The sequence below is a fragment of the Neolamprologus multifasciatus genome, chromosome 10 (genome assembly GCF_963576455.1).
Source record: "Neolamprologus multifasciatus chromosome 10, fNeoMul1.2, whole genome shotgun sequence".
Lineage (NCBI taxonomy): Eukaryota > Metazoa > Chordata > Actinopteri > Cichliformes > Cichlidae > Neolamprologus > Neolamprologus multifasciatus.
The window spans coordinates 29,494,521-29,521,106 of record NC_140448.1 but is presented as its reverse complement, the minus strand read 5'-3'; the positions used below and the strand labels follow the sequence as shown (position 1 = coordinate 29,521,106).

At 38.8% G+C, this 26,586-nt stretch overlaps 1 protein-coding gene and 1 long non-coding RNA gene across 3 annotated transcripts in view; both read left to right on the top strand.

Annotated features, from left to right (window-relative positions):
- The window catches only part of galnt10 (UDP-N-acetyl-alpha-D-galactosamine:polypeptide N-acetylgalactosaminyltransferase 10 (GalNAc-T10)), a 137,878-nt gene that overhangs the window by 42,138 nt on the left and 69,154 nt on the right, over window positions 1-26,586 (top strand). For both annotated transcript variants that reach the window (XM_085175783.1, XM_085175784.1), the window contains exons 2-4: window positions 1,384-1,486; window positions 3,505-3,643; window positions 11,505-11,671. In XM_085175783.1, the coding sequence (XP_085031909.1) occupies window positions 1,384-1,486; window positions 3,505-3,643; window positions 11,505-11,671 (409 nt within the window). The remainder of the gene's footprint in view (window positions 1-1,383; window positions 1,487-3,504; window positions 3,644-11,504; window positions 11,672-26,586) is intronic.
- Window positions 11,678-24,478, top strand: LOC146510469 (uncharacterized). The gene is made up of 3 exons (XR_014876582.1): window positions 11,678-15,221; window positions 15,474-22,775; window positions 23,465-24,478. It is a non-coding gene; the product is annotated as an uncharacterized LOC146510469 (long non-coding RNA).

The window sequence follows — 26,586 nt, the reverse complement described above, 5'->3', positions numbered from 1 at the left end:
GGAGGTGCTGCAATAGTTTGAAAAGATGGGATCACTCTGTATTTCTTTTGTTTTAGTTTTTTGCTTCCACCTTTTTTCATATTCACCTTCTTGTACCAATCCTGATGTGGAGGTTTTGTCTGAGTTATTTACACAGCATTACAAGCTTGGCCCAGAAAAGAAGCACTTCTTTTGGGCTGCCAGCAACTATTTGATGTGGTTTGCGTGTCTGGCCTGGGTGCCACCTGGACACCTCCTTGGTGAAGTGTTTTCGGCATGTCCTACTACTTACTGGGTCAGTTAATGCGTTTCACCTAAGCATTTACTTCATTGATACACAGTCTACGATAGGGGTGGGGGAAAAAATCGATACTGTGTAGCATGGTGATATTTTGTTTGCTAATAATGTATCGATACAGGGACAGCAGAAATCGATATTTTGTTACAAAAAGGTTTTTGTGCTCTGACTTCAGAGCATGTTGATCCTTTTTCTGAGCAAGAATCCTGACATTCCTTCACTGTCCAAATGTGTTTAACTTTTTTATGGCAGCAATAAACATGACAGTTTACTTATTTTAATTTAAGACATGTTTTATTTTAATTAAGTTTAAAACTTTTTTATTTAATGTAAAATTATATTTTGTTTTAATTTACTTTCAAATTCTTCAGTTGCTGAAGGGGCTGCATAGTTTTCATAAACTGCATAGTTCAGAATAGCTATAATTGTACCAGATGGTTGATTCAGTTAAGTTGGACTAGACTGTAATACAAACCGTTCAGTTTGTCAACAATAAAACTGAAATGAGAGAAAGACTGAGTGTGAGACTTTGATATTAGATAAATGAATATTGATAAAGTTTACCTTTATGTACAGAATCTGAATATCGCAAAATATTTTTAAAAAATTGCAATAATATCATATCGTGCGGTAAGTATTGTGATAATATCGTATCGTGGGATGTATGGTGATTCCCACCTCTAGTCTACGATGTGGCACTTATTTCAAAAGAATTACTAAAATAGGAGGAACTTGAAGAGCAAAGTTAAACCAAGATACCAACTTGCAAGCGTGCATAAGAAGCAGCTGGTTGTGACTGAAGCTAGAAGTTCTCTTACATTGCTTGCTTAATAGCTTCAGGCTGAAATTGGTTGTGAATGATTGTTATAAATCAGGAAGTTCTGGAAGCTCTTCCCTACTTAAAATATCCTTTTGCCGTTCAGTTGTAAGACACACTGGAGTACAAAATATGAACATCTGTGGAAATGTGTGCTGTATGTCCACATGTCAGCCAATAAACTGTTCACTGGTTAATCCAGCCATCAGAGCAGAGCAAATGCAGATGTGTGTGTGTGTATGACGGTGCTCATAACCATCCCTCTGTCCAATTCTGTTTTTTCCATCAGGGAGTGAATCGTGCGGGGAAGGGCGCTCAGCTGGGACGCAACGGTGTGCGGCGAAAAGACTGGCATGACTACGAAGCAATCAAAAGAGACGCATCTCGATCTGGTTTGTCAAAATCTCTTTTTATAACTTCTGCAAAAATGAAACTTAATGAAGAAAGATGCTTTTGGATTTGCATACACACACATCCAGAGCGTTGCTCTCTTGGTATCCAGCAAGGGTGTAAATCTGTGCTTTGGATGCATTACTGGTGCCATAAATACTGTTTATATCTTCTACAATCATCACTGATTGGGTTTAATTTTCTGTTCAGGGAAAACAGCTTTTACACACTGAGTGTAAATTAGTCCAAATGGGTTTACCCCCTGAAATGAGCCGTTAAAGGCTAAAAGTTGTTTTCCACTCTTCTTTCCTTTAGGAGGGAAAAGTGGGTGATTTCTGCTTAATGAAACATGCATGTCTGTAGATGATTAGAGTTGTTTTTTGTTCTCCACAGGACCATACTTCTTCTTTTAATGAATCCCCAAAATATGACGATGTAATATTATCCTGTGTGGCTTTTTTTTTTTTTGTCGTTTTGTTCTCAAACGGTAATCTCCGATTTATATATCCAGAGACAAACTAATATATTTTAGATTCGTTTTGACTTCAGCTAGGGATGGCCGATACTGTAAAATGTGTGTGTACTCATACTCGTAAAAGTTAACCGATACCATGAACCGATACCAACTTATTTCATTAATCAGAGGGTGGCTTGTCATTTCTGTTGTAGTTTTTTAGATTGGTCACTAGGGGGACATCCCGCGCTAAACAGGAACAGGGTTAGGCGAGTGAGACTGGAAGCTCCAGATAAAAAAGAGAAACTGGAGGCTGCTGTAGCTAGGCTAAACAAAATGTCAGCAGTGTGGAACAGCCAACTTTAACTCAGGTTTTGGAAAAGCGATGAAAAATGTCAAGAGAAAATCCACGGGCAGTTAAAATAACAGAGGCTCTGACTCATTTTATCGCTCTGGATGACCAGCCAATGCCGGTCGTGGAAAACGGAGGATTGCACCGTCTTCTCAGCATACTCGAGCTGCGATATGAAATTGCGATAATGGTGCCAAAAATTTCTGAAGAGGTAAAGACAAGCAGTGTGTGCGCGATGTCAGTCCTTGCTTTAACGGCACAGTGGACTGATGATCCACGGGCAGATGAGGAGTTTGTTCGCCAATGCCAAATACCTGCGTTGTTTTGTTTGTTTGTTTATAATATGGACACTCTGCAAAAATGTAAAAGTTTATTTTATTCTCAAACCTAATTTGTATTTATTTGATTCCAAACAGAAGTGTTTATTTATTATTCTGAAAGCTCGAGACAGTGCCAATAGTTCAGTGATATTTTGTAAAATTACAATGTGGAGACTCTGCAATAATTTAACAGAAGTGCTTATTTTTCACTTGAAATTTTTTTTGTGGTCATTTTTATTAAGATATTATTTTTTATCGGCAGAGAATAAAATAAAACTTGTCTTCCAATTCATTGTATTTGTGTGTGTGTGTGTGTGTGTGGTAGAAGTATCGGTTTTTGTACTCTGTATCGGCAAGTACTCAGATCCAAGTATTGGTATCGTATCGGTTTGAAAAAATTGGTATTGTTGCATCCCTGACTTCAGCTATAGTTAACAAGTGGGTGTGGAGAGTGTTCTAGGATGGATGTAGCTTCTAGGTGAGAAGGGGGCGACTCCTGTGGGTCCAAAAGGGAAGTGTGTGTGTGTGTGTGTGAGAAAACAGACCCGGACTTCTTTGCTCTTAACATTTCCTGATGTATTCATGGACTCGATTGCTAATTTGAAGTGTTCTTAAATAAAACACAGTATTCATTTGAGTAAATTAGTATCACAGTGAATATAATTTTAATTCCAGTTATTATAATTCTGTAATTCTAGTTCATTAAGTTCTTTTCTTTATCTCGTGCTCTCGTGTTCCTGTAGTGATGCAGTCACTAAAAGCCCAAATTTACTTACTGTTTAATTTCTCCCCTCTTGTCGAATTTCTGTGAAGAGAATGAAGTGTGAGATTTGCTTGCTCACTTTTGGTCTGTATAGATGGAAGTTTTTGTGATGAAATGTTGTTCATTTGTAGGTAACGGTGAGCAGGGGAAGCCGTTCCCCCTGACTGATGCTGACCGGGTCGATCAAGCCTACAGAGAAAACGGCTTCAACATTTACGTCAGCGACCGCATCTCCCTGAACCGCTCTGTTCCTGACATCCGCCATCCAAAGTGAGTTATGCGTGTTTTCGGTAGAACACCAAAAAACGTGTCACTTTATAGTCTTATTCATATGTTTAAAGATAAATCTGCAGAGTCTCTAGCGTCTCTGTATATGAGGCTGCACACTACTGGCCCGTGTAGTAAAACACTCAAAGTTTTACTACACAAGCTGCCGTTTGATTAGCAGTAGCGTTTTTACAGAGGTAGACTTCATGAGTCAGTGAATAACTGAGTGTTGTTCAGTGCTGTTCCAACAGGCTTATGTTGGGGATTTTTATCACATCTCGATCTGCCATATCAGTCATTTCTATTGAGTGTGAGGTGGGCACCAGATGAAAAGGAAAAGAGAAAACACTTCTTAAAAATTTCTAGCGAAGTGGCCAGTAGCCTCAGGCAAAACTGCCATTTTCTACAAAAAATACATCTCTGTTGGTGCGAGCGCTTTCATCATAGAGGCAAAAATGGGCCACACAGGACCAAGGGTCTGCAGGTTTTCATTCCAGCCGAAGACTGCAGCAGGTTATTTTACAGATTGGCATTCCATCAACCGGAGAGGAAAAAAATGAATCACCTGCTGCAGTCCTTTAGCTGGATTGAAAACCTGCTGCCTCTCAGCTCTTTGTGTAAGATACATGTTGTGCAAGGCTAATATTTGAAATCAGTGATTCAGATAAGCTTTCTGCTCAACAAGATGCTGATTTACACAAATTAATAGTGAAGGTCAGTGGAAATGTTTCCTTTTTTTTGCCTTGAAAAGGACGGGAAAGGCGTTCATAATGTTTAGGTTTAAGCATGAAACTGTGTATTCCAGTGGTTTACAGAACAGAACACCGGCATACTCGCACAAACACAATCAGTGTGTTCATTGCTGTTTAGCTGAGAGTAGGGATGTCAAACATGAGGCCTTGGGAGTAGCCAGCAGGCTGGTTTTTGTGAAAAAACAGTGAAACTTACAGTGAAATCTTTTAAAATGAAATGCATTGCTGTTACCAGTGTGGCTTTGTTCAGACAGTAAGGCTACGTTCACACTGCAGGCGAAAGCGCATCAAATCCGATTTTTTTTGACCCTGTGCGACCCATATCCGATCATGCTGTGACAGTGTGAACGGCACAAATCCGATATTTTCAAATCCGATCTGGGTCACTTTCGTATGTGGTGCTGAATCCGATACATATCCGATGTTTTAGAAAGCTGCTGTTTGATGGTCATGTCGCATTAAATCCGTCTTTTACGTCACTGACACGAGACAGACAGCAATTATCAGCGTCGGAGAAGACATCGCGAACGCTTCCTGGCCATCAGGTGAAACTGTTGGGAAGACAACGTTGGAGAAACGTGAACATTTTATTTGTACTGTATAATCTGCAGATTCTGACAGAAATCTGCAACTATCCTTTGAAGCACCGCTCCTCTAAAACAGCAATAAGGATCATTATTAGGTTATTTACATTATTATGTAAATAACAAAATAACTTAAAGCAAAAATTGGGAAACGTGAAGTCCGAAGTCTTTATATTAAGGCCATCAGTCAAACAATACTGTTTGCTCTGGGTCTAAACAGAGCGCGTTGTGTGTGACGTCTTCTTTTGCGCATGCGGGCCGCTTTGAGCGTTCACACTAGAGCGCGTTTGCTGTCGCATTTTATTTGTAGTGTGAACGAGCAGACAAAAAAATCGGATTTGATCAAAAAAATCGGAATTGAGCATCAAGACCTGCAGAGTGAACGTAGCCTATGACTATACAGGAGTGAAGATGTATGGAAAGTCCACACGTCCTCACAGGAAGCTGGCAGCAATGTGGTGACCACAGGCCATAGAACCAAAAGAAACAAAAAACAACTTAACTTAACTTTGGGCCTACTTTAAGCTTGGGCAGAGTGATTCAAGCAACTACTGATGAGAGTGAAGGACACTGCTGATTGACATTAGAGGGATACAAATAACCGCTAAACTGGTATGCAATTGTAAGGAAAGTAAATGTAATTAATGTAGAGACATTATGATGCAATTACATTTATTTTACAGAGACATCAGGCTGTTCTGTTCTTCATATTTGTAGGATGCACTTGTAGTTCTTTAGAGAGGGCATTTTATTCTGTTCTTTTCTTCCTTCCTGTTGAAGTTTGGTTTTACTACCTCAGGGATCGATTCGGGCTGTATGTGGCCCATGAACTAAAATAAGTGTGACACCTCTGGCTTAGAGCTAGCGTATAGTTGGTACATTGGCTGTTTGGGTCAGATAAGGAGGGCAAATTCCTACCAATGATTAACTGTGTCTGAAGACAACTTTAGGCTAAAACGCTACATTTGGTTTAGTTTGAATGTCCAAAAAGAGCCTTGATATGTCCGTCCGTAACGTCATCTGACCAGTTGTGTGACTTGAACAAAGAAGAATCGACTCTAAAGTTCAGACCTGATGAAATTCCACAGCAATAAAAAAGAGGAAAAATGTTGTAAAGCTCTGTTGAAATGGACGTATTCATCAACCCAGCAATCCACCGGTTTCATACAGGCATCATCCAACTCTCCTGACATGTGCAGACATGATAAAAGAAAATTGTTACAGAAACTCAAGAAGCTTAAATTAGTTTAATTTGTGAATACATTAACACTACTAGTTGAACTTAAAGAGTAGGTGCATTTGGGTTTAGCGTGTGGTCAAAATTTGCTATGAAGGCTTGAAAGAGTAAATGCAAAAGAAAAGATTTTGCAAGAAAAAATGCAAAATGTCCAAAGTGAAGCAAATACAGATTTCGATGGGGCGATCGTGGCTCAAGAGTTGGGAGTTCGCCCTGTATTTACATCGAATACAGGGCATTCGATGTAAAGCAAAAGCCATTATTAGACACCAGGACAATTCTGCCCTAACCAAAACCTACTTGGCAATGTTTGCACCTTTATTATCCAGGCTGGCTTTGGTCCAACTCATTACGACGAGCACCGTTTCGAACAATTGCTCCGATTATCAGCCCGACCAGCCTATTAACAGGAGAGAGTTGGCTTTACACACAGAAGCTGATAATGCACCATGTGTCGCCCATGTACTTATAAACCATGTTCTTGATAGTAATTAACAGTGTCATTGATGTCCCCCCGTGTGCAAGGTGTTATGAAGTGACAGAACATGTGTGCCGAGTTGTACGGGAGCAGCTTTCCGTCTGTGGGGCTGCGAATATTTTTCAACCAGGATTTTCTTGGGAGGAGGACGAGTTCAGAGGATGGAGAAAGTGGAAAGTCTGGCTCTTTTTATTTGGTCACAGTGAAGCAACAGGGAAGCTTAATAAACGAGACAAACTCAAAAACCCTTTATGACCCCCATTTCCTGGCATGGTTATTGAACGGGATGGAATGAATAACATATTGATGATTTTGCTAATCTGTGGCCAAGAGGCCATTAGAGTCCAATGGGATTATCTCCTTTGGAGTTTAAATAAATGTCTGGCTTTACTGTTGGAGTCTGCAGAAAGCTCGTGGAATAAAAATGGTGTGAAAACAATTTTGTTCTGTGAGAACATGAATGTGCATAGCAAACGCCACCAATCAGCTCTCATGTTTCTAGTTAAAGGAGGGGTTAATTTGTAGAAGCATTCAGAAGGCAGATTTTATGAGCAAGAAGTGTAATGTGTTAACTTCATTGATTGGAGGTCATTTTAATCAATTCTATCATCTTTGTTTGATTACTCCGAGATGGAAGATGATCCCAAAGGCAAAGCTTTGCTCAAACTTCTAATAAAGCCAAATTCTGCAATTCCTGAAATGGCCACTTGAGGCTCTCTCCAAAAGCAGGTCTATTCCTGTAAACATCCATGGAAAATGCCGCAGCTTTATAGCAGAAATCAATGCCTTACTAGCCTGGTACAAAAGGCGGTTATTTCTCTGTTGCTAGTTCAACATCTTCATAACATCTTTATAGGAGGTATGATTTTTATAACGCATCTTTTTAAATTTTATCGAGGCCTGTTCATTATTAAAGGTTTTACCTGTTTTGAGTGACAGATTCGTGCGAAGTAGGCTGCTAGCAGTCCACTAGGCCTTACTTCAGCTCACTGGGCCTTGTGACTGTTTTTCTAATGCTGTTGCCTTATGTAACACATTTAATATCTGACAAATAAAAACTGCTGTGTGGTACAGTCCATCCAAAAAGTCTGTGCTTCAGTTTGGACAATGACGTTGTAGAATATTGAGCTGTTTTGCAGCACATATAGCATGCTGGGGACCAGAGTTGGGAGTCGGACCCAGCACGCTTTTGTTCTAGAATTTATGCCTAAAACTAGAAAAGACCAGTTGAAGAATAACATGAACAAACAACAAGTGCAACAGCTAGCACTTAACTTAACTATTACTTGGCTTTACTCTTCATGAATAAGATGAGACAAGATGTTTGCTTCTTTGTTTACTGCCCCGGTGTCGTGGACTTGATGCGTTGACGAGGTGCACATTAAGCTGAGCATTTTTTAGTATTCAGAGTATTCAAAGACAGATGCTGTAGAAGCACGACGAGCCATGTGGGCCCGTGTTTGCAGTACTGTGCTGGGTTCTTTCCAGCTTCTCCTCTGACTCATTTAAGAACAAAATACTGAAAATAAACACAACGACAACATTATAAATATCATCTGCTTAACAGCTTTGGATCTGGTGACCCGATTCGTCACAGTTCAGCCTTCAGCTCTTTCCCTCTACCTGACAGGGCTGTTCTCTGACCCTGCTGTCACTTTCTTGTGGGAAGCAGTTTTAAATGCTTTCCCTCTCAAGGTCCCTCCAGGACAGCATTTATGTTCTTTCTGATTTTTTTCCCCCCCCTTTTCTTCAGATTTATAAAGTCTCCACATCCTGTGACCTTTATGAAGCATTTTCCATCACACAGCCAGTTTCCACCAGTACGGCATCACGGTGGCACACTTTATCAAGTTTATATTGGACAGAGAACTCTTTGCTTGTTATAGCTGTCAAGGGAATAGAGTTCAAACTTTGCAAACTCACAGGCAGCAGTATCGTGAAGCAAGCGTGGAATCAAATGTCAGAAAGAGCAGATAAGTGAGAAATTTCCAGTCGAGAGCTTCAGGTGTGCCCGGCCTGCTAATGGTAGGATGATTTTAAAGGTTGAGGTGTTGTGCATAGACACAGGGATTACTTTAAATTCGTCTTTAGCTCTTTGGTGTTATTTTTATCCTGATTGCATCAAGGGAGCTTTCTGAATATGCTAAAAGAATTTGGCAATGGTTCAGAACATAATGATTCTGCTAAAGTGAGCTAAGGGAAAGTTTTTATTCAGTAAAGGTATAGGCGCTGGCACAATGATAAGTTAATAGAAAAACTTGGAGTTCTTGTTCTTGCCTTTTTCTGGTTCAACATGTTGGACATGTCTTACGCAACCATTATTTTAGAAGAGGTTTTTCATTATATATGACAGCTTTGAGTTCATAACTGGATCTTTGCTTAGCCAGAACCACCAACGGGCGATGGTTAAAATCTGACTCTACAGAGTTCTGTTGAAGACTGAACATTTTTATTGTCTAGGCCACTTGGGCTTATGGGAAACTAGCGCGAGGACCCAGATGCTTCACACAGGGCTAACGGGGATGGGGGAGGCCAGCAGGTGTATCTGTTTTACTGGTCAAAGTAGCAGGAGAGTGACGGGTGTCCGACAGCTGTTTGCCAAATCTATTCACATCAGGCCTCTCAACAGGATTCGTATATCCATTTCGCTCTCGCTCACTACCTGAATGACATGATGGAGAGACACAGAGGATGGGTTTCAGGCAGCCACACCGGCCTTGAGAGACTTAATTACTGCCGCGGTAGATTCTCCTCCTGATCTTTCAGAGAGCGAGAGAAAGAAGAGACAAATGTCTAGAGAGGCAAGCGAGCAGGTGGTATGCTTCATTAGATCTTATTAAAAGAGCAGCTCATTGTTCAGGTTGGGCTGGTAGAGGGCGCACAGCAGTACAGCAAAGTAAAGGGCAGCTCCACAGGTTCCAGAAGAATTTCTACCATGCTTTCCATTAGCATTTTAAATAATTACCCCAGCACAGAAACACATGGAGGATTATTCTAACTATGTGGTAACTGCATTTTGGTAAAGGCCAAACAGACATGATGATGAGGCTCTATGAACTTTTGTTACAAAGAGAAGGGCTTACATGTACAATGTACCCGAAGAAAAAGTTGTTTAGAAAATCAGATGAACTTGCAGAGTTAAAGGTAAAAGAATAAAACATTTTACAACGCTTGCCACTGAACTAATGAGTGGGCATGCCTGTTGCTAACACAATACTATAGTACACTAGTATGCTACATTATATATCTCCAGTCCATCTGCAATTTATTTAGGTTACACTTCATCGAGCAGGTTGAAAAGGAATAAAGCTATTTTTGCAACTTTTTTTTGGTCATTAAAAATAATCAGATGATAATTAGGAAAAATGTGCAATCTTCCTCCTTATAACTTCTAAAGATAAAGATTTCTTCCCCTTCTTGTAACACAACAGCTCATTGAATGTCCTTGAATGTTAGACTGTAGCTCAACAGAATAAGACATCTGAAAATGTCGTCTTCACAAAAATCAAAAACTGTCCCTGATTTAAATTTGGCCAATCAGTGCTCAAAGGTCATGTCATTGTGTGCTTCGAACTTGCACTTGTAGCAAAAAGATTTTCTGGCACAACTTCACCTGCTTCCGAGGTGCATGGAGAGGATAAAAGAATTCACAAAGCAGGAACTCCAGCAACACTTGAGGGAAGATGAACAACTTTAATAATAGACCAACGCGTTTCGGCTTGTGGTCTTCATCAGGGTCACGTTTGAATTAGAAAACAAGATTACATCATCACATGGGAACACATTTGTTAAAAGATCGTTATTTATGTCTATAAAATGTAAAATATCTAAAATTTAGACTTGAATTGTAGACTTGCAACTTGCACTTGTGCACAGAAAGTATTTAAACTGTTAATTTGTTTTAAGCTGACCTTTTCAAGTCAAAGACCTTCACTGGTGATGAGAGCTGGATCTCCAACAAGACCAAACAGCAGTTTTCAGCTCGCAGCATCCAAGCTTGAAAGCAACGGTCAGGTGACCAGTAGCGTGTTTGTTTTTCCAGCGTTCACAGGGTTTTGCTGTGAAACTTGATGTTCAGACTGTCAATGCAGTGTTCTGCTTTCACAAACTGAACCATGGTGTGTATCTACCATAGTGTTTTGGCACAACGTGGATGGAAAACGCAGGTGATTACTGGTTACACCAACACAGTCGTTGCTCACCAACTACTCGTTCCCCAAGATTTATCTCCTGTAGATGTATTACCCATGAGAATACTGCAATAGGGAAAACTTTGATCAGAACAGACCAATAGTGACCAATTCCAGGGAGCAATCCAAAATTGCCATTTCTGTTGGGGCCAAATGAAAAGGCCTATAATTCTTTATGGAGTTGGAGGCCTTTGTTATCACACCTTGGATTATAGATATTTTTCACTATTGTCTGTCATTTTCTAGATGAGATTTCAGAGTACTACTGGGCATTGGATTGGTTTGTCATTACTGGTACCACCCAGTGTTTACTTGGTGGCAAGGCTCCCGTCTAGGATCGCCCCCTCACCCCCACCCCTTTGCATGTACTACACAGAAAGCAGAAGGCGGGAACAGCAGTAGCAACAACCGATTTCGGAATACCACTGAGCTTTGGATTGATTTTTCCTAGAAAGAAGTGTGTGTCGAGATTGTTTGTGGTTGTTAGTATTACTAACAGTAATTGGGCATCGAAGTCATCAAACTTTGTCCAGTAGTTAATGAGATACTTCACACTGGCTAAAAATATATTATTACATATTTCCCTTTTGTCTATTCCCCCTCTTATTTATGTGTTTGTGTAGCTGTAAACACAAGCTGTATGCAGAGAAGCTGCCCAACACCACAATCATCATCCCGTTCCACAACGAGGGCTGGTCGTCGCTGCTCAGGACAGTTCACAGCGTGCTGAATCGCTCTCCCCCACAGCTCATAGCCGAGATCATCCTGGTCGACGACTTCAGCGACAAAGGTACGCAGCGCACACACGCTCATCACTACTGAGGAGAAAACACCTGCGTTCGTGTACATACACAGTCTGTGTGGCTCGCTGCAGATAACTGAACTTTAAGTGAACTATTTCTGCTGTTCTGTCCTCCCCTGCTCCCTTCCATGCACAAACACAAACCACTGAATCATTCATTTGCTAGTAATGTTGACTGTTGCTGCTCAGAAGTAAACGTGGCGGCCAGCTTCTGCGGAGGCCCGAAAGTGATCTCAAGACACTCATGCGTATGTATATTATAAACAGACCGGGAGAGAAATGAAGACACTCTCACTCATAGTGGTGAGTCAGGATTTCAGAAATGTATCTCACTGGGCCTGTCGGCCATTTCTTAACAAGACTAGAGTCTTGTTGCCTAAATTCACTTCTGAGCATTTGGTTGGTTGTTGCCAGTATGGTCAGTAAAGGTAAAAGTATATAGGTATAGGTAGGTAACAATCTTATTTGTAACTCATTCAGTATAATTATTAAGTATTAAGTATAATTCCAAGAATATTATTTCTATCTGCAGTAGTAATACTTGGGGTCAAGGCTGTTTTCTACGTCCTTCCTATCAAGCTGGGCCATCTCATACCGTTAATGGTAATGTTGGGCAACGATAAGAAAATGAAATATCGCGCTAGAATATGGGTAAAACGCACATGGCGGCGACGGAGAATGAGAAGAGCGAAAGCGGATTGGTTTGTAAAAATGCTGCAACTTCAGTGGTGTGGAACTGGTTCAGCTTTCGTCCGTCAGATACACAACAAAGCACTATTTTTGGTAGAGCATGCTAGCGGGCCATTGTTGTTACCGTGTTGTTTGGAAAATACGGCACACTTAAAATCAATCCTTTGATTTTTCTGAAAATCGACAGTGCCCCTTATAATCCCGTGTGCCTTATGTATGAATTCTGGTTGTGTTTACTGACCTCGAAACGATTTTATGTCGTACACGGCGCTCGAAAATGTGTCAAATGTTTCAGTACGACTTTGCTAAGCTACGAAGCCGCACCGCTTGATGGATTGTCGGAGCATTACGGCTAACGTAGGCAGGAGCCTCGCGGAGTGATACGTACTGTGCTTCAACATAATATTACTGTATTGTGTGTGTGTGTATAACCTCTTTTTAAGTTTTGTGGATATTATACATGGTTATGCTGAGGATATGTCGGCCAATTTCTACTGGAAATGCCTTTTGGTTAAACTGTCAGCAAGGAATTTGCATTTGCACTGTTAATTTTTATAACTTTAATGCATATAAAAAACAGCTGCTTGTTTAAGTGAAAATACATTGATGTTTTTTTTTCCCTAATAAAGTTGAGGAGTTGTAAAGTATTTTGTCTAGTGTCAATTATATCGTCAGTTATATCGTTATTGCAAATTCTCAAATGTATATAAATATTTTTGGTCATATCGCCCTGCTCTACTTCCTATCCTCGTTACTTTCCGCAGGCAGCTGTAGCAAAAACCCAACACAGAACACTTAGAACAGCTATGATATTGAATAAGGCAGAAACAGCAAAAGGGACAGCTGGGTTGCAAAGAGGCTTGCAGTGGTGCAGCAACTTAGAGGAGTTGGTGTGGTTCAGCTAATTTGGTGGTGGCCCAAACTAATATTACACTTGGTTATATTAAATGCAAGTCCTAACCAAGCTCTATGTGCGAGCTCGTAACATCAGCTGAGCTTTTTTGTATCATTGTAATAATGCCAGGACAAATGTTTAGCTTAAGCAGCTAATGCTAGATGTTTGTCATGGCTGTTTGTGTACGCTTTCGCAGCCTTTGTTAGGTTTTTCCTTCTAAAATCGACACTGTGGGTTAGTTTTCAAAGCAAAGCCTCAAGCTTCCCTGTCTGCATAAAAAGAATTTATACTGTTAATATGTTCGGAGCTGCTGCCTGCAGCCGTCTCTGAACAGATGCTGATGATGAGGGTGTTTTGTGGCCCGGCTAGTGTTAGCGAGGTTAGCAGCAGAATAATCTCTTTCTGGTGTGAACCGGTATTCTCACACAGACAGCTTAATCAGTTTGAACTCTGGAATTAATGTACAGCTTTGAACCCTTACATAATAAATCGGGGCGACAAGTGCAATGTTATCAGCAAGGCCTCGATGGAGGTGAGAACACGATATTAATCACGAAGCCTGCTGCAAAGCCACCGTGTGATGCATAATTTCAGGTTCACTTTTCCAGCTCCTTAGATATTAAATAATTTATGGAGAAAGAAGAAGAAGAAGAAACTGGCATGAAGGAGGATTTTTACTCGACTTTCAGAGGTGAACTGCTCTTGTCGGTTGTTAAGGAGAGAGGTAACCGCTCACATTTTATCAAACCCTGTCACTTTCTTTCAGGCGGATTAACAATCTCCGTGCTCCATGGCAGCAGGCTAGCCCGCAGAGTTACTGATGGCCTGTTATATTAATTGGCGCTGTTTTGTTTTGGTGCCTCGCTGCTGACATGAGGAAGATAAACAATTGATGAGATGTTTTTCTCAGTGCAGTTATATTTTCTGAGGTGCTAATTAGTACCAGGTTTATATGTTGTGTAATTATAGCCTTGTTGCAGAGCGGCGTTTCAGGAACAGCCTCTTCTCTCCTTTTAATATCATAATTAATGCAACTATTCCTGTTTGACTTAGAGGATACCTGATGATTTATATTTGTCTCAGTGCTTGCTGTGCTCAGCTTTGTGTTGTATTGACTCAACACAACTTTTCTCTTTGGGTTCAGGAAAGTTTTAAGTGGATTGTGAACTTCTGCTCATTTCAAACTAATTTAACTTCTTGTGATGTTATTTAAAAGTGTAAGAATCTTAAAATAGATTAAATTAAATGTGAAATTAGAGTACTGTTGTTCCCAGTTTACATAAATTGCAAGTTTGTAATGTGCGTGTCGGCTTCAAATCAGTTCTTGTGCTCAAAAGTTTTATTTTTTGATAATAAAAGACTTATTGGAACAAAACATCATGTTTAATGAATATGCAGATGAAAAGTTATGTAGCTCTAAAGTTATATACCCGATTAAATCCTCCTCTGAAAATCCTTTTCTTGCATCTTTTGGAGATAACATTGTTTATTTAAGTTTGATGTGTTGCTATAGATTTTCACTTTCTTTGGTCAACCAAAAAGGGAAGCGGTTGCTGGAGCTGTACGTGGAAGTCATCATTATTGTAAATACTAAGAGGGGAGTTTTGGGTGGGAGATTTTTATTTATTTATTTATTTTATTCTAATGCATTATTTTAAAAAATGGGAAACATACTTACTACTTAAAAACAAGTCAAATTAGTACAAGCACTGTGACAGGTTATAGTGAGAGTGAGGGTTATTGCTTTGTAACAGAAGGCCGCAAAAGGAGGTGGGAAAGAAGGATGATAAAAGTTGAGGAAAAAAGGCACTGGGAAGAGATGCTTAAAAAAAAAAGATTATAACTGTCAATATTTTTTTTGTGATTAATATTTTATTGTACTTTTAGAACACTACAGTCCACTGCAGAGACAGATTACATCACATAAAAAAACATCAGCATAGCAGCAGAACAGTAGAGAATTCAATTCAATTCAATTTTATTTATATCGCGCCAAATCACAACAAAAGTCGCCTCAAGGCGCTTCATAGATACAGAGAAAAACCCAACAATCATATGACCCCCTATGAGCAGCACTTTGGCGACAGTGGGAAGGAAAAACTCCCTTTTAACAGGAAGAAACCTCCGGCAGAACCAGGCTCAGGGAGGGGCGGCCATCTGCTGCGACCGGTTGGGATGAGAGAAGGAAGACAGGGAAGGGACAAGGAAGAGAATACCAAACCAAAATGAGGGGGGACAAACAAAGCAAGAGATAAACAAAAACAAGAAGAAAAAACAACAACAACAAAGAAACAAAAAAGAAACCAAAACAGCCAGCCTTTGACTATATGGGTCTTACTGCATGCCACACTCTGACATCCCTGAGAGTGCTTCGTCAGAATTCCGATGTCTATCCCACTCTAAGTTCTAGTCTGTTCGTTTTATTCTGGACAGATATGGATCCCTCTTCAGATGGAAACTCTCCACTTGATTCAGGAGCCTGTATGAGAGTTGTTCTAGTGCAGCGAGTCTCCCTAGTTGAATATGCCATACAGAGACAGGTGGGGTGGAAGGAGCCTTCCACTGGGAGATAATGAGTATCAGCAGCCTTAGGCGGAGCATATAGGAGTGATGGGTCCCCCAAAACAAATAGCCTTGGTGAAAAAGGAATATCCCATCGTATGGTTGATTTGATCAAGTCATGTATCTCAGTCCAAAAGATTTGGGTTTTAGGACGGCTCCAAATCCTATGGGTCAATGTGCCTACCCCAGTCTGACATCTCCAGCATTCAGGGGACTGTATGAGGTTCGCCCTATACAGTCTGTGTGGCGACCAGTAAATTCGGTGTAGTAATTTGAATTGGATTAGTCTCGTTCTAAGTTCCCTGGACACCTTTTTACTATTCTGCAAAATTGTAGTCCTATAACTGTCAATATTTTAATAGTTAAACTGTGGCTGCTTTGTTGGGATGCATAGGTGTAAGACATGTTACTTACAGGTCTTTTTTTTTTTTTGGTAATTTGTCAAACTGTGGCACTCTGGTTTGGGGCATCTTTGAAAATTTTGAAAAGTTTGAAAAGTTATTCCTGACGTGACTTGTTGTTTTCTGTTGGGGGGGGGGGGGGGTCTTGGTAGCATCAGAGAATCCTAAATAATGTAGATGTCCAATGAATAATGCCAAATTATTGTTTCTTAATTCATCAGCTGTTTTGAATTTGTGTGGTAATGCATGTATTATGAAAAGAATAGATCAATTTACATATTTGAGTCCCGGTTTGGTTGAAGCTTTAAAACATTCAGGTCAGTCAGTACTCCAAATCATTATTATTGCAGCTGGTCCACCACTGTAATTCTGCCTCTAGATGACAAATAAACAAACACGTTTTTGTTTTGTGATTCGGAGAAACTGACAAATGAAATCTGTCTCATGCGGTGTTGTAAAGTTTCAAAATCCACTCTTTCTTTGTGCTCCTTCTAATTTGAGGGTTTGAACTTCTTCACTCCAGCTATGGAAGAACTGTGAAATCTAATACAAGCTTATCGTAGGTTATTTCTTTTCTTTTTTTGAGTGACTCAGTCAGTCATACTTTTCTGTATATTGACTGATTGCAAAGCACAGCCTGCCTCCTAACACAAAGAACAAAGCCGCACAGAATAATTGACTGTGGCTGCTGAGCATTCACACCTATAGATCATTTCAGGAATACCTTAATGGGTTCTGATGCCTAGTGGTATTTAGTTGAAAGAGACTTGAATATCCACAAGTAATCTGAAGAGAAATAAATCAATGTCATTATAAAATCAAGCCCAGAGGACGATCAATGATGAGACCTAGAAGTGTGACAATAATGTGGCTTTAGAGTGTGAATTAGGAAACTGAGTATTACAAAGGTTGTTGTGATGACTCATGCCTATGACCACACAAAGGTCACTGTTCAGTTGTTTTTGCAGTACCATATGGCATTTCCAGGTGTCAACATTAAAAAGCAGACTTTATTTACCCTCTAATATGTTAAAGAGGTTTTATTCTGAGCATATTATCATAAAATATTCAAATAAAATTGAAGGGAAGAAACTGGGTAAATGGAAATGTGCATAATTTCTGATGATTTGGTAACGTTGTATTTTTATAATTTCTTACTGTTAAAAAAAGAAAGAAGTTAGACTAGACTCTGTATTGTCATCGTACATGTACAACCAAATTGTGGAATATTAAATACAATCTTTGTATCTTCAGTTCTCAACTGTGTTCAATCCAGGATTGTTCATGAATTTTAACCAATGGGAGATGAAGTGAGGATAATGTCATAGGAATACCAAAAACAGAAAAAAACACTTTGAAGAATTTTTGTAATACCATCTGGAATTTACAGGTGTGGATTCAAACGGTAAACTTTTAGATTTTTGTAGGTTAAAGCAATTAATAACTTCATAAGTGAGTTTTTGAGGCAAGCAAAGTACTGTAATGTACATAAACAACGTCTTAGGCTACGTTCACACTGCAGGTCTTAATGCTCAAATCCGATTTTTTTTTTTTGTCTGCTCGTTCACACTACAAATAAAATGCGACAGCAAACGTGCTCTAGTGTGAACGCTCAAAGCGGCCCGCATGCGCAAAAGAAGACGTCACACACAACGCGCTCTGTTTAGACCCAGAGCAACAGTATTGTTTGACTGATGGCCCTTAATATAAAGACTTTGGACTTCACGTTTCCCAATTTTTGCTTTAAGTTATTTTGTTATTACATAATAATGTAAATAACCTAATAATGATCCTTATTGCTGTTTTAGAGGAGCGCTGCTTCAAAGGATAGTTGCAGATTTCTGTCAGAATCTGCTGATTATACAGTACAAATAAAATGTTCGCGTTGTCTTCCCAACAGTTTCACTGACATCTACACTGGATGGTCAGGAAGCGTTCGCGATGTCTTCTCCGGAGCTGATAATTGGCGTCTGTCTTGTGTCGGTGACGTAAAAGACGGATTTAATGCGACATGACCATCAAACAGCAGTCGCTTTCTAAAACATCAGATATGTATCGGATTCAGCGCCACATACGAAAGTGACCCAGATCGGATTTTAAAATATCGGATTTGTGCCGTTCACACTGTCACACCATGATCGGATATGGGTCGCATAGGGTCAAAAAAAATCGGATTTGATGCGCTTCCGCCTGCAGTGTGAACGTAGCCTTAGTATATAGAAAATAATGTCATACAATATAGAATGAATGGTTTACGGTATAGCTGTAGCTGTATATACATTTCTCCATAGGCATCAGTATTTACAGTGTTTAGATGTGTTAAAATGCTATTATTGTGAAAATGTCCTATAATTGTACCAGTTTGTTACAGTGCAGTAAAAATGCAGAAAATCTATTTCCACAGTTAATTTATTGTGTTTAAAAAAACACCACTTAAATAAGTAGTGTTGGGGAGACACAGTCTAAAGTTCCATATACAAGAGAAATGCACTGTGGTGACCTCGTATTGTACATTTTGCTTGTACAGGCAGCAGTTCAATAAAGCTGAGACTCGAAGCTTCTCAAAACCAGCAAAGACTGCTCCTCCCAAACTGAATAAGCAATGTAACATTCACAGATGTTTCTTTTTTCAGTTTATCAGGCACAAAAAAAAACACATACTGAGTGAATCAGTTATTACAGAGACAGCACACTGGGATAGATGGGGTATGATTACAGTGGTGTCCTCAGGCAACCGAACAAAAGTGCACAAGAACATAAATTCAGTTGCACTGCAAAGCAGACATGGGCGTTTATCAAGAGGTTGATGTGCAAATTTATGCATCGCTCTGTGATGAAATGGGAAATAATTATAATGGGGGGGGAAAGGGGAATTTAATTTGGATGAGATGGCGGATGGAGAGATATGGATAAACTCATCAGAACAAGCTGGAGGAGAGAACTTCTGTTGTAGCTCTGAACTAGAACACATCAAAGTGGATTATAAAATAAGAGCACTTTTTAAAAAATTTTTTTTTAGTTTCCCACATTATTTATCATGCTCGTGCATTTATGTCTTCATTTCTAAATGCCAAATAATGTTACAAGAAGTCATGAATATATGCGAGCAGTTCAGCAGGCCATCAGTTACCATGGCAGCTTGAGGTGATCATTTATTATGAATAGGAAGAAAGGTTTTTTGCTCAACCCATAGAAGGGGTGTCAGGTCCCTATGATGTAATCCAGGTGAGAAAATCCCAGGTTGATTCTGCTCATCTGAACACAGCATATTTATCATGCAGTTGATAAAAACACTGCAGTCAGATGAGCAAAATCACCTTTGTGTCTATAATCATGTAAATTTCTACTGATGTTAGCATTTGATTGTAAAATTGAATTCAAACTGACAATAATAGCTTGTTGATCTTCAGGTTTAGGATATTTTTCGGGTTTATGCCCGACAATATTTTCACGGACCGGCCTTTAAGGTGTCGCGGATAAATACAACAAAATAAAACTAGTACCGGTACCGAAAAAAAGAAGATTTATTCATAACACACGTGAAAAGACCCAGGAAAACAGAGTTAACGATAAAAACGATAACAAAATAACGCTGAAAACCAATAAAAACCCTGAAAACTATACATTTCACACCTGAGCCTCAACTCTCGCAGCCCGGTACCAAACTACTCACGGACCGGTACCGGTCCGAGGCCCGGGGGTGTGGGACCGCTGTTGTACAGCACTTTGGTCAACGCTCCTGTTGTAATTAAATGTGCTATATAAATAATTAAACCATCATTCTTTCGGAAACATCTCTGCACATGTTCATAGCAGTCCATAAGTGAGAATAGGGTACATCCCCTGGGGACCATGAACAGCTCTACAAAATAAGTAACATGAACCTACAGGTGGAAAACCTGCACCACTGCTCCCAGTAAACTGTTATACACCAAAGCTTCTGCACAAAGCTCAGGATGTATCCTCTGGAACCAGGCATTGCCTGATAAACTTGCATGTGGTGTTGTTCTGTCTTAAGTGGCATCTTCACTGCAGAAGAATTAGTTATGTATTCATCTTGTATGTCTTTTATAAGAAGAAATTACTTAACTTTGAAGCCACATTATATAATCATGATGATGATAAAAATACAATAATAATCACAAAAAGACAAAATGGGAATCATGGAAACCTTTTTTAATAAACACATTTATTCAGGACGTTGTGTGAGCTGTTCTTTTACATTTATTCATCTCATTTTAAGTCTATAGATGTCATCACAAGTACTAAAACAAAAATTATCCATCTTATTTTTAGCTAATGAGAAAACAGTAGTTAATTCCAGACATTGTGTGAACTTGACATCTTAGCAGGGTGAACATTTGTCCACATTGGTTTGTCCTTCTGCAGTAGGAACCAGCTGCACCAAGGACAGCACAGGTAACTTTTAAAATAATCTGCACTCTGAGCACAGTGGGAAATCTATACAGACTTCCCACAAAACCCATCTGACCCCTGCCTCGAGTGTTATGATCCTAGACTCATGAACAAGCCTAAACTACAGGAAAGCTATTTGCTACTCATTTGTTCTTTGATTCTCAGGGTTATTGTTTACCTTTAAACAAAAAAACAAAACAAAAAACTGACTTGCACAACATAATCTCTCTTTAAACCAAAGCCCAATGTAAACCAACCCCCCAAAAAAGCTATTTCGTGTATCCGAAGCCAATGCGGTCAACACAGCCAGACTCCAAAGCAGCAGATTAAAATATACATTTGAAGTTGTCATTTTAAATGTCATCTTTAATTATGCAACCTGTTTGGGAAAACACACAAAAAAGAAACGTTCACACTTTTCTGTACAAAATGTTCACTGCCAAGTAATGTTTGTGTAAAATCTCTGCTGTAATTTCAAAGTGATGATTGATTTGGCTGTTGCCACGCACCGGAGTGGAAGAAAAAGATTACATTTAGCAATATTTGCATCCACATTCATCTGTTTTTCAATACGTTGCACCTTGTCAGGGTATCGTGATCCCTACCTCGCTGTACCCGTCTCACACATGCTCGCCCACGCTTACCTCCGAGCTGCTGGAGAAGTTCATTCAGGCAGAACACTGACTCATAGATAACACGCAAAACACTGAAACCTGCTGTTTTTGTCTTCTGTCTTCTTTTATCTCCCGTCTTCCCTCCCGTTCTTCTTTTTTTTGCTGTTCTTCTTCTCTTCATTTTCCCTGCATGTCTCTAATCTTTTCTTTGAGTGTTCACGTTTCACATTTGTTTTGTCTTATCTTTAGGATAAGACATGTCTGCTCTGTTTCATCTCTTTGACGTCTCATCTTGTTTGTGCTTCTCCTTTCTTACTTTTGAACTGTACCAAAAATAAGATGATGAGTTAATGCAACTTCCTTATTTTAACACAGCTGTTACTAAATTAAATAGTAAAGTTCATCCAGCACAGTATGTGAAATTTGTGGTTTATCCTGTGTTTTAAGTCAGCTCTGCTTATTTGCAAGTTTAATGCACTTAATGCCATTTCTTTAGTTAATGTTTGCACTATATTCCACACTAGGGCTGTTCAATATCACGATATATATCGGATGATATTATAAAAACATCTATCGTTTTATTTTACGCTATCGTTTGTTTCGCAAAATAAACTGTTTACGGAAATATTTTTTCATCGTTTTGATGCTCATTATAGTGGCTATATTAATTTGTTAAAGTTCTCTCTTATATTTAATATGACCACACTACAGACAGACACGCAACTGTTTTTACGCGTTGTCGTTAGCAACCACGACGGTAAAACAATGGCGTGGCTCCACCTTCCGCTTGTTTGTTTTGCAAATTAACCTTTCAAGATAAAGCTCAAGATCCTGTTGAGACTTTTCAAAATAAACTAAATCGTGAACGAGTATGCAGAATTTTACGGATGAGAAGCAAAAAAGAGGCGTTAGGTGCTAAAAAACATTAGGACAGGCTTTCTAGAGCACGCCGTGTAATCAATACTCGCAAAGAAAACGGCGTCCGTTACAACTTATGTCTAAAAATGTAAAGCTAAAAGTCTCAACTCCAGGTACACAGCGCCCAGCTGAACACACTTCATGCAAGTCGAGATTCACAGAATTTACAGAAAAAGTAAAATTTTTGTGATTTATATCGTTATCGGGATGATAGGTGTCTTATATTGGGATATGAGATTTTGGTCATATCGCACAGCCCTATAACACACACTGCAGAAGTACAGTGACATGGTACACAACATAAGTTATTGGGAAAAAAATACAGTCCCGATCCAAATTTAACACCACTTAAAAGTTTAGGACCACACCTGCAAAAAAACTCGAGTTCAAGGAGACGAGGCCTTTGTTTTTGAAGCTCTTCAGTCTCAGATTCTATCTGATGGTTATGGGTCTGCAGTCGACACCAGTAACACCCTTAGTTTGGGTCAACGATCGTCTAGTGTCTTGACGGACGGCCAATTGGAACCATCAGCGCAGTGCTGGTTACATTTTTTGGGGTCTTCCACTTGACCTTTTTTGTTCCATAACCATTAGAGGTGGGAATCACCATAGATCCCACAATACGATATTATCACAATACTTAATGCACAATACGATATTATTGCAATTATTTAAAATATTTTGCGATATTCAGATTCTGTACATAAAGGTAAACTTTATCAATATTCATTTTATCTAATATCAAAGTCTCACACTCAGTCTTTCTCTCATTTCAGTTTTATTGTTGACAAACTGAACGGTTTGTATTACAGTCTAGTCCAACGTAACTGAATCAACCATCTGGTACAATTATAGCTATTCTGAACTATGCAGTTTATGAAAACTATGCAGCCCCTTCAGCAACTGAAGAATTTGAAAGTAAATTAAAACAAAATATAATTTTACATTAAATAAAAAAGTTTTAAACTTAATTAAAATAAACATGTCTTAAATTAAAATAAGTAAACTGTCATGTTTATTGCTGCCATAAAAAAGTTAAACACATTTGGACAGTGAAGGAATGTCAGGATTCTTGCTCAGAAAAAGGATCAACATGCTCTGAAGTCAGAGCACAAAAACCTTTTTTGTAACAAAATATCGATTTCTGCTGTCCCTGTATTGATACATTATTAGCAAACAAAATATCACCATACTACACAGTATCCATTTTTTCCCCACCCCTAATAACCATCAGGATCATTTAAGAAATCCCAAAAACCTGTCTTACTGCATCCCACCTCAGCAGCGATGGCACACATTCAGCAACCCTTTCCCCTTTGCCATCAGAACATCATGACAGTGTGACTACCTGACAGAAAATGACACATTTTTGCACAGATTTGACCTTTTAAAGGCATGTGGTCTTAAACTTTTGATCAGCTGTGAAACTGCTTGTTTCATTTTAAGTGTTGTTTTCAGTTTGTCTCAGTCCCACTTCTTCTTGTTGCATGTTGAAGCTCTACTTTGGAACCTTGTTAAGATCCAACCATGCAAAGTATGATTTTATTTTTTTTATTTATTTATTTATTTTTGGTGCCCTTTTTCAAGTGGGTTTAAACTTTTGATCAGGACTATATGGGAACACACCTACAAAGCTCAGTATAGGCAACTACGCACTTCTTTAAATGAAGTTAAATGCACAAATTTAGCTGAAGCTACGACTGCATCATGTGGCTTTGAATCCATTTCAGTGTGGTGTGTTTACATTTTTTAGTGGTTTAATATCATTTATCTGACTTTGACATTTCTTCATATTTCAATTGTTGGTTATTTCTGTTGACTCTTGCTTCCTTGTTTTATTCGCCCTGACTGTTGCAAAACTTTCCAGCGTCGTTCATTTGTCATCTCACATTAATGCATTGTTGTCCTTTTTATTTCCATTTTTTTGAAATTAGTTTTCTTGTGGTCTTTTACCTTGCGGCTGTGACATTTTGCAGTTGCAGACAAAGAACAAAACCCGCCAATGGGCAAACTGTGTAATGGATCTTATTGGAACACACAAACCTGACATTCAGAGAGTAGTTCCTTTTTAGATCTGAACCAACACGTTTCCTGTCTAATTGCTCGATGTTGTCAGTAATGTAGTAACAGCAGTTCTGAGCAGTCTCCCTTTTCAAATGACTTCCTGAAACAGATTCCCTTTGTGAGCTAAATGGAAATAAATGTCTTTGTATCAAGTCTGCTGTGTTGCAGTAAAATCTTGGAGTATTTTGTTAACAAGTAGATTATAATCAGTTTTTTGGAACATTTTAATTGATTTTTATATATATATATATATATATATATATATATATATATATATATATATATATATATATATATTAATTACTGTATTTTTTTTTTTTATTTATTTATTTTTTACTGATGCCTTCAGCTGTTGTTTCACAATAATTTTTCAAATTTAGGATTAAATGTTCTTTCCTTCCCTCCTTCCATTCCTTCCTCCATCCTCCTGTCTTCCTCGTCCATCTTTGCCTTCTTCTTCTCTTCCATTGTTCTTCTTCTCTCTTCCATCTTCTTTTCATGAACACATTTCATGAAAAGTCATGATATATAAAATAATAATTTTATTTTTAATTCATTTTTTATGCAACGGCTTCAAATTGACAGCCATCAAATACCAAAGTGGTCATTTTTTTCCAGTTTAAACCAGGTTTTCTTATGTAAATGACATATGGGTAAATGAAACCTATAAATCACTGCATCGTGTTAATTTACACACTGCCACGGCTTTTTTTGCAGTAAGATACATGTGAGCATGAATAGCTTTATGTATCAACATTAGCTCAGTACAGCAAATTACATTAGGTGAAGAGCAAAGCTGAGTTTAGTGCAGATCAGGCATCTAATCAACACACAGCTTGCTGGTTAAGGTCTCAGTCAATATACATTGATCTGACAGAGTGGATTGGTGGATCTTTTCTAAATTACCACCACTGTTAGTCATCAGATGTGTACACTCAGTGCTGTGCACGCCTGTGAGAAGCTAAACGAATATAAAACTGGCCACAGTGATGCATTGGTGTGAGTCTTAAAATGATCCTGAGTTGTCATCGTAATGTTTTCTGCTTGTTTCTTCTTCTCCTCTTTTTTCGGACTGTGATATGTGTGATCTGTGGGAGTGATCTCCTTCTCTTCCAGGCATCAGATCAACAAAGCTCCTAAATCTGACTCTTGAATCTGAGCCTTGAGCCTGATTGGCTGCTGGGATTGTTGGCAGCGACGTTACTAACCTCACTTCTTCTAATCTCTTTTGCTGCCAACATGGAAAAACTTTAATCATTAGAAAATGATTGGCAGTAAATATCAGTTTTCATTGTATTTCAATCAAAGAACAAGTGTTCTTTTTTTTCTTACCTTTTTTTTTTTATTGCCACTGACATTCAACAGTCATAAAGTAAGAAATTCATCATAGAAAAGCAAGAGGGACCAATTTCCCCTCCTACAATGGTCTCAGTAGAAAATGATATGATGTACCCTCAGCACCTGCTGGGTTTTGATTAAAGCCTACGACTGAAAGAAAGAATTCTGCTTCTGGTCCAAAATCAGCCCCCTTTCTTTTTCCTTCTCTAGATGAGAGGGAATCTCATCATAAGATCTGTCATGGCATGCCTGAGGTTGATTACTCAGAGTACCACGCACACTTTATCATTAAAAGAAAACATAAAGCACTTTTATTTGGTAATAACCTAAATCATTATCAGATAAAGAAAATAGGATTACCTTATCTACTGTGTACGTATAGTAAATGATTAAAAACACCATGACATAGGCTCCCCTTATCCTTAAATTTGCACTAATCAACATTTCTTTTCCTGTAATAGAAGATATTACTGCAGGTAATTTGATTGGCATTGCATAAAGTGATTAACCCACCTGATCCTGCAGGTTCCCTGAAAGAGTTGGTTTTCCAGCTGTTTGCTTGTCCTTCATTTTACTTTGTTTCACGCCCATTGCTTCTACTAAGCTTTGAACAAAGTGAGAATGATGGCAGACAAAGTTTGTAACTAGTTGGTGAGCATAATGGAGCGTTCAATGGCAGACAAAGACATGTTTGGGTTTTTTTCCTAATTCTTTATTAGGAAAGAAAAGTATAGAGGTCATTGTTGAAGGATCCTGAGAAAAAGCTGCACTGAGATTTTTCAAAGTACTTTATCCATTAGAACCAATAACCAATAACACCTCCAAACATGTCAGTATTTCAACTTTGCACTTTTAACAATCACAGTTGCTACACTAGAGAAAACAGTGGCTGAAGACTGTAGCGCCACCAAACTCTCTGCACCGATGTCATTGACTTTGAAATTATTGCTTTGAATCTAAGATCAGGTCTTTGTCTTTAACTGATAAATTGGCAAAAATGTACAT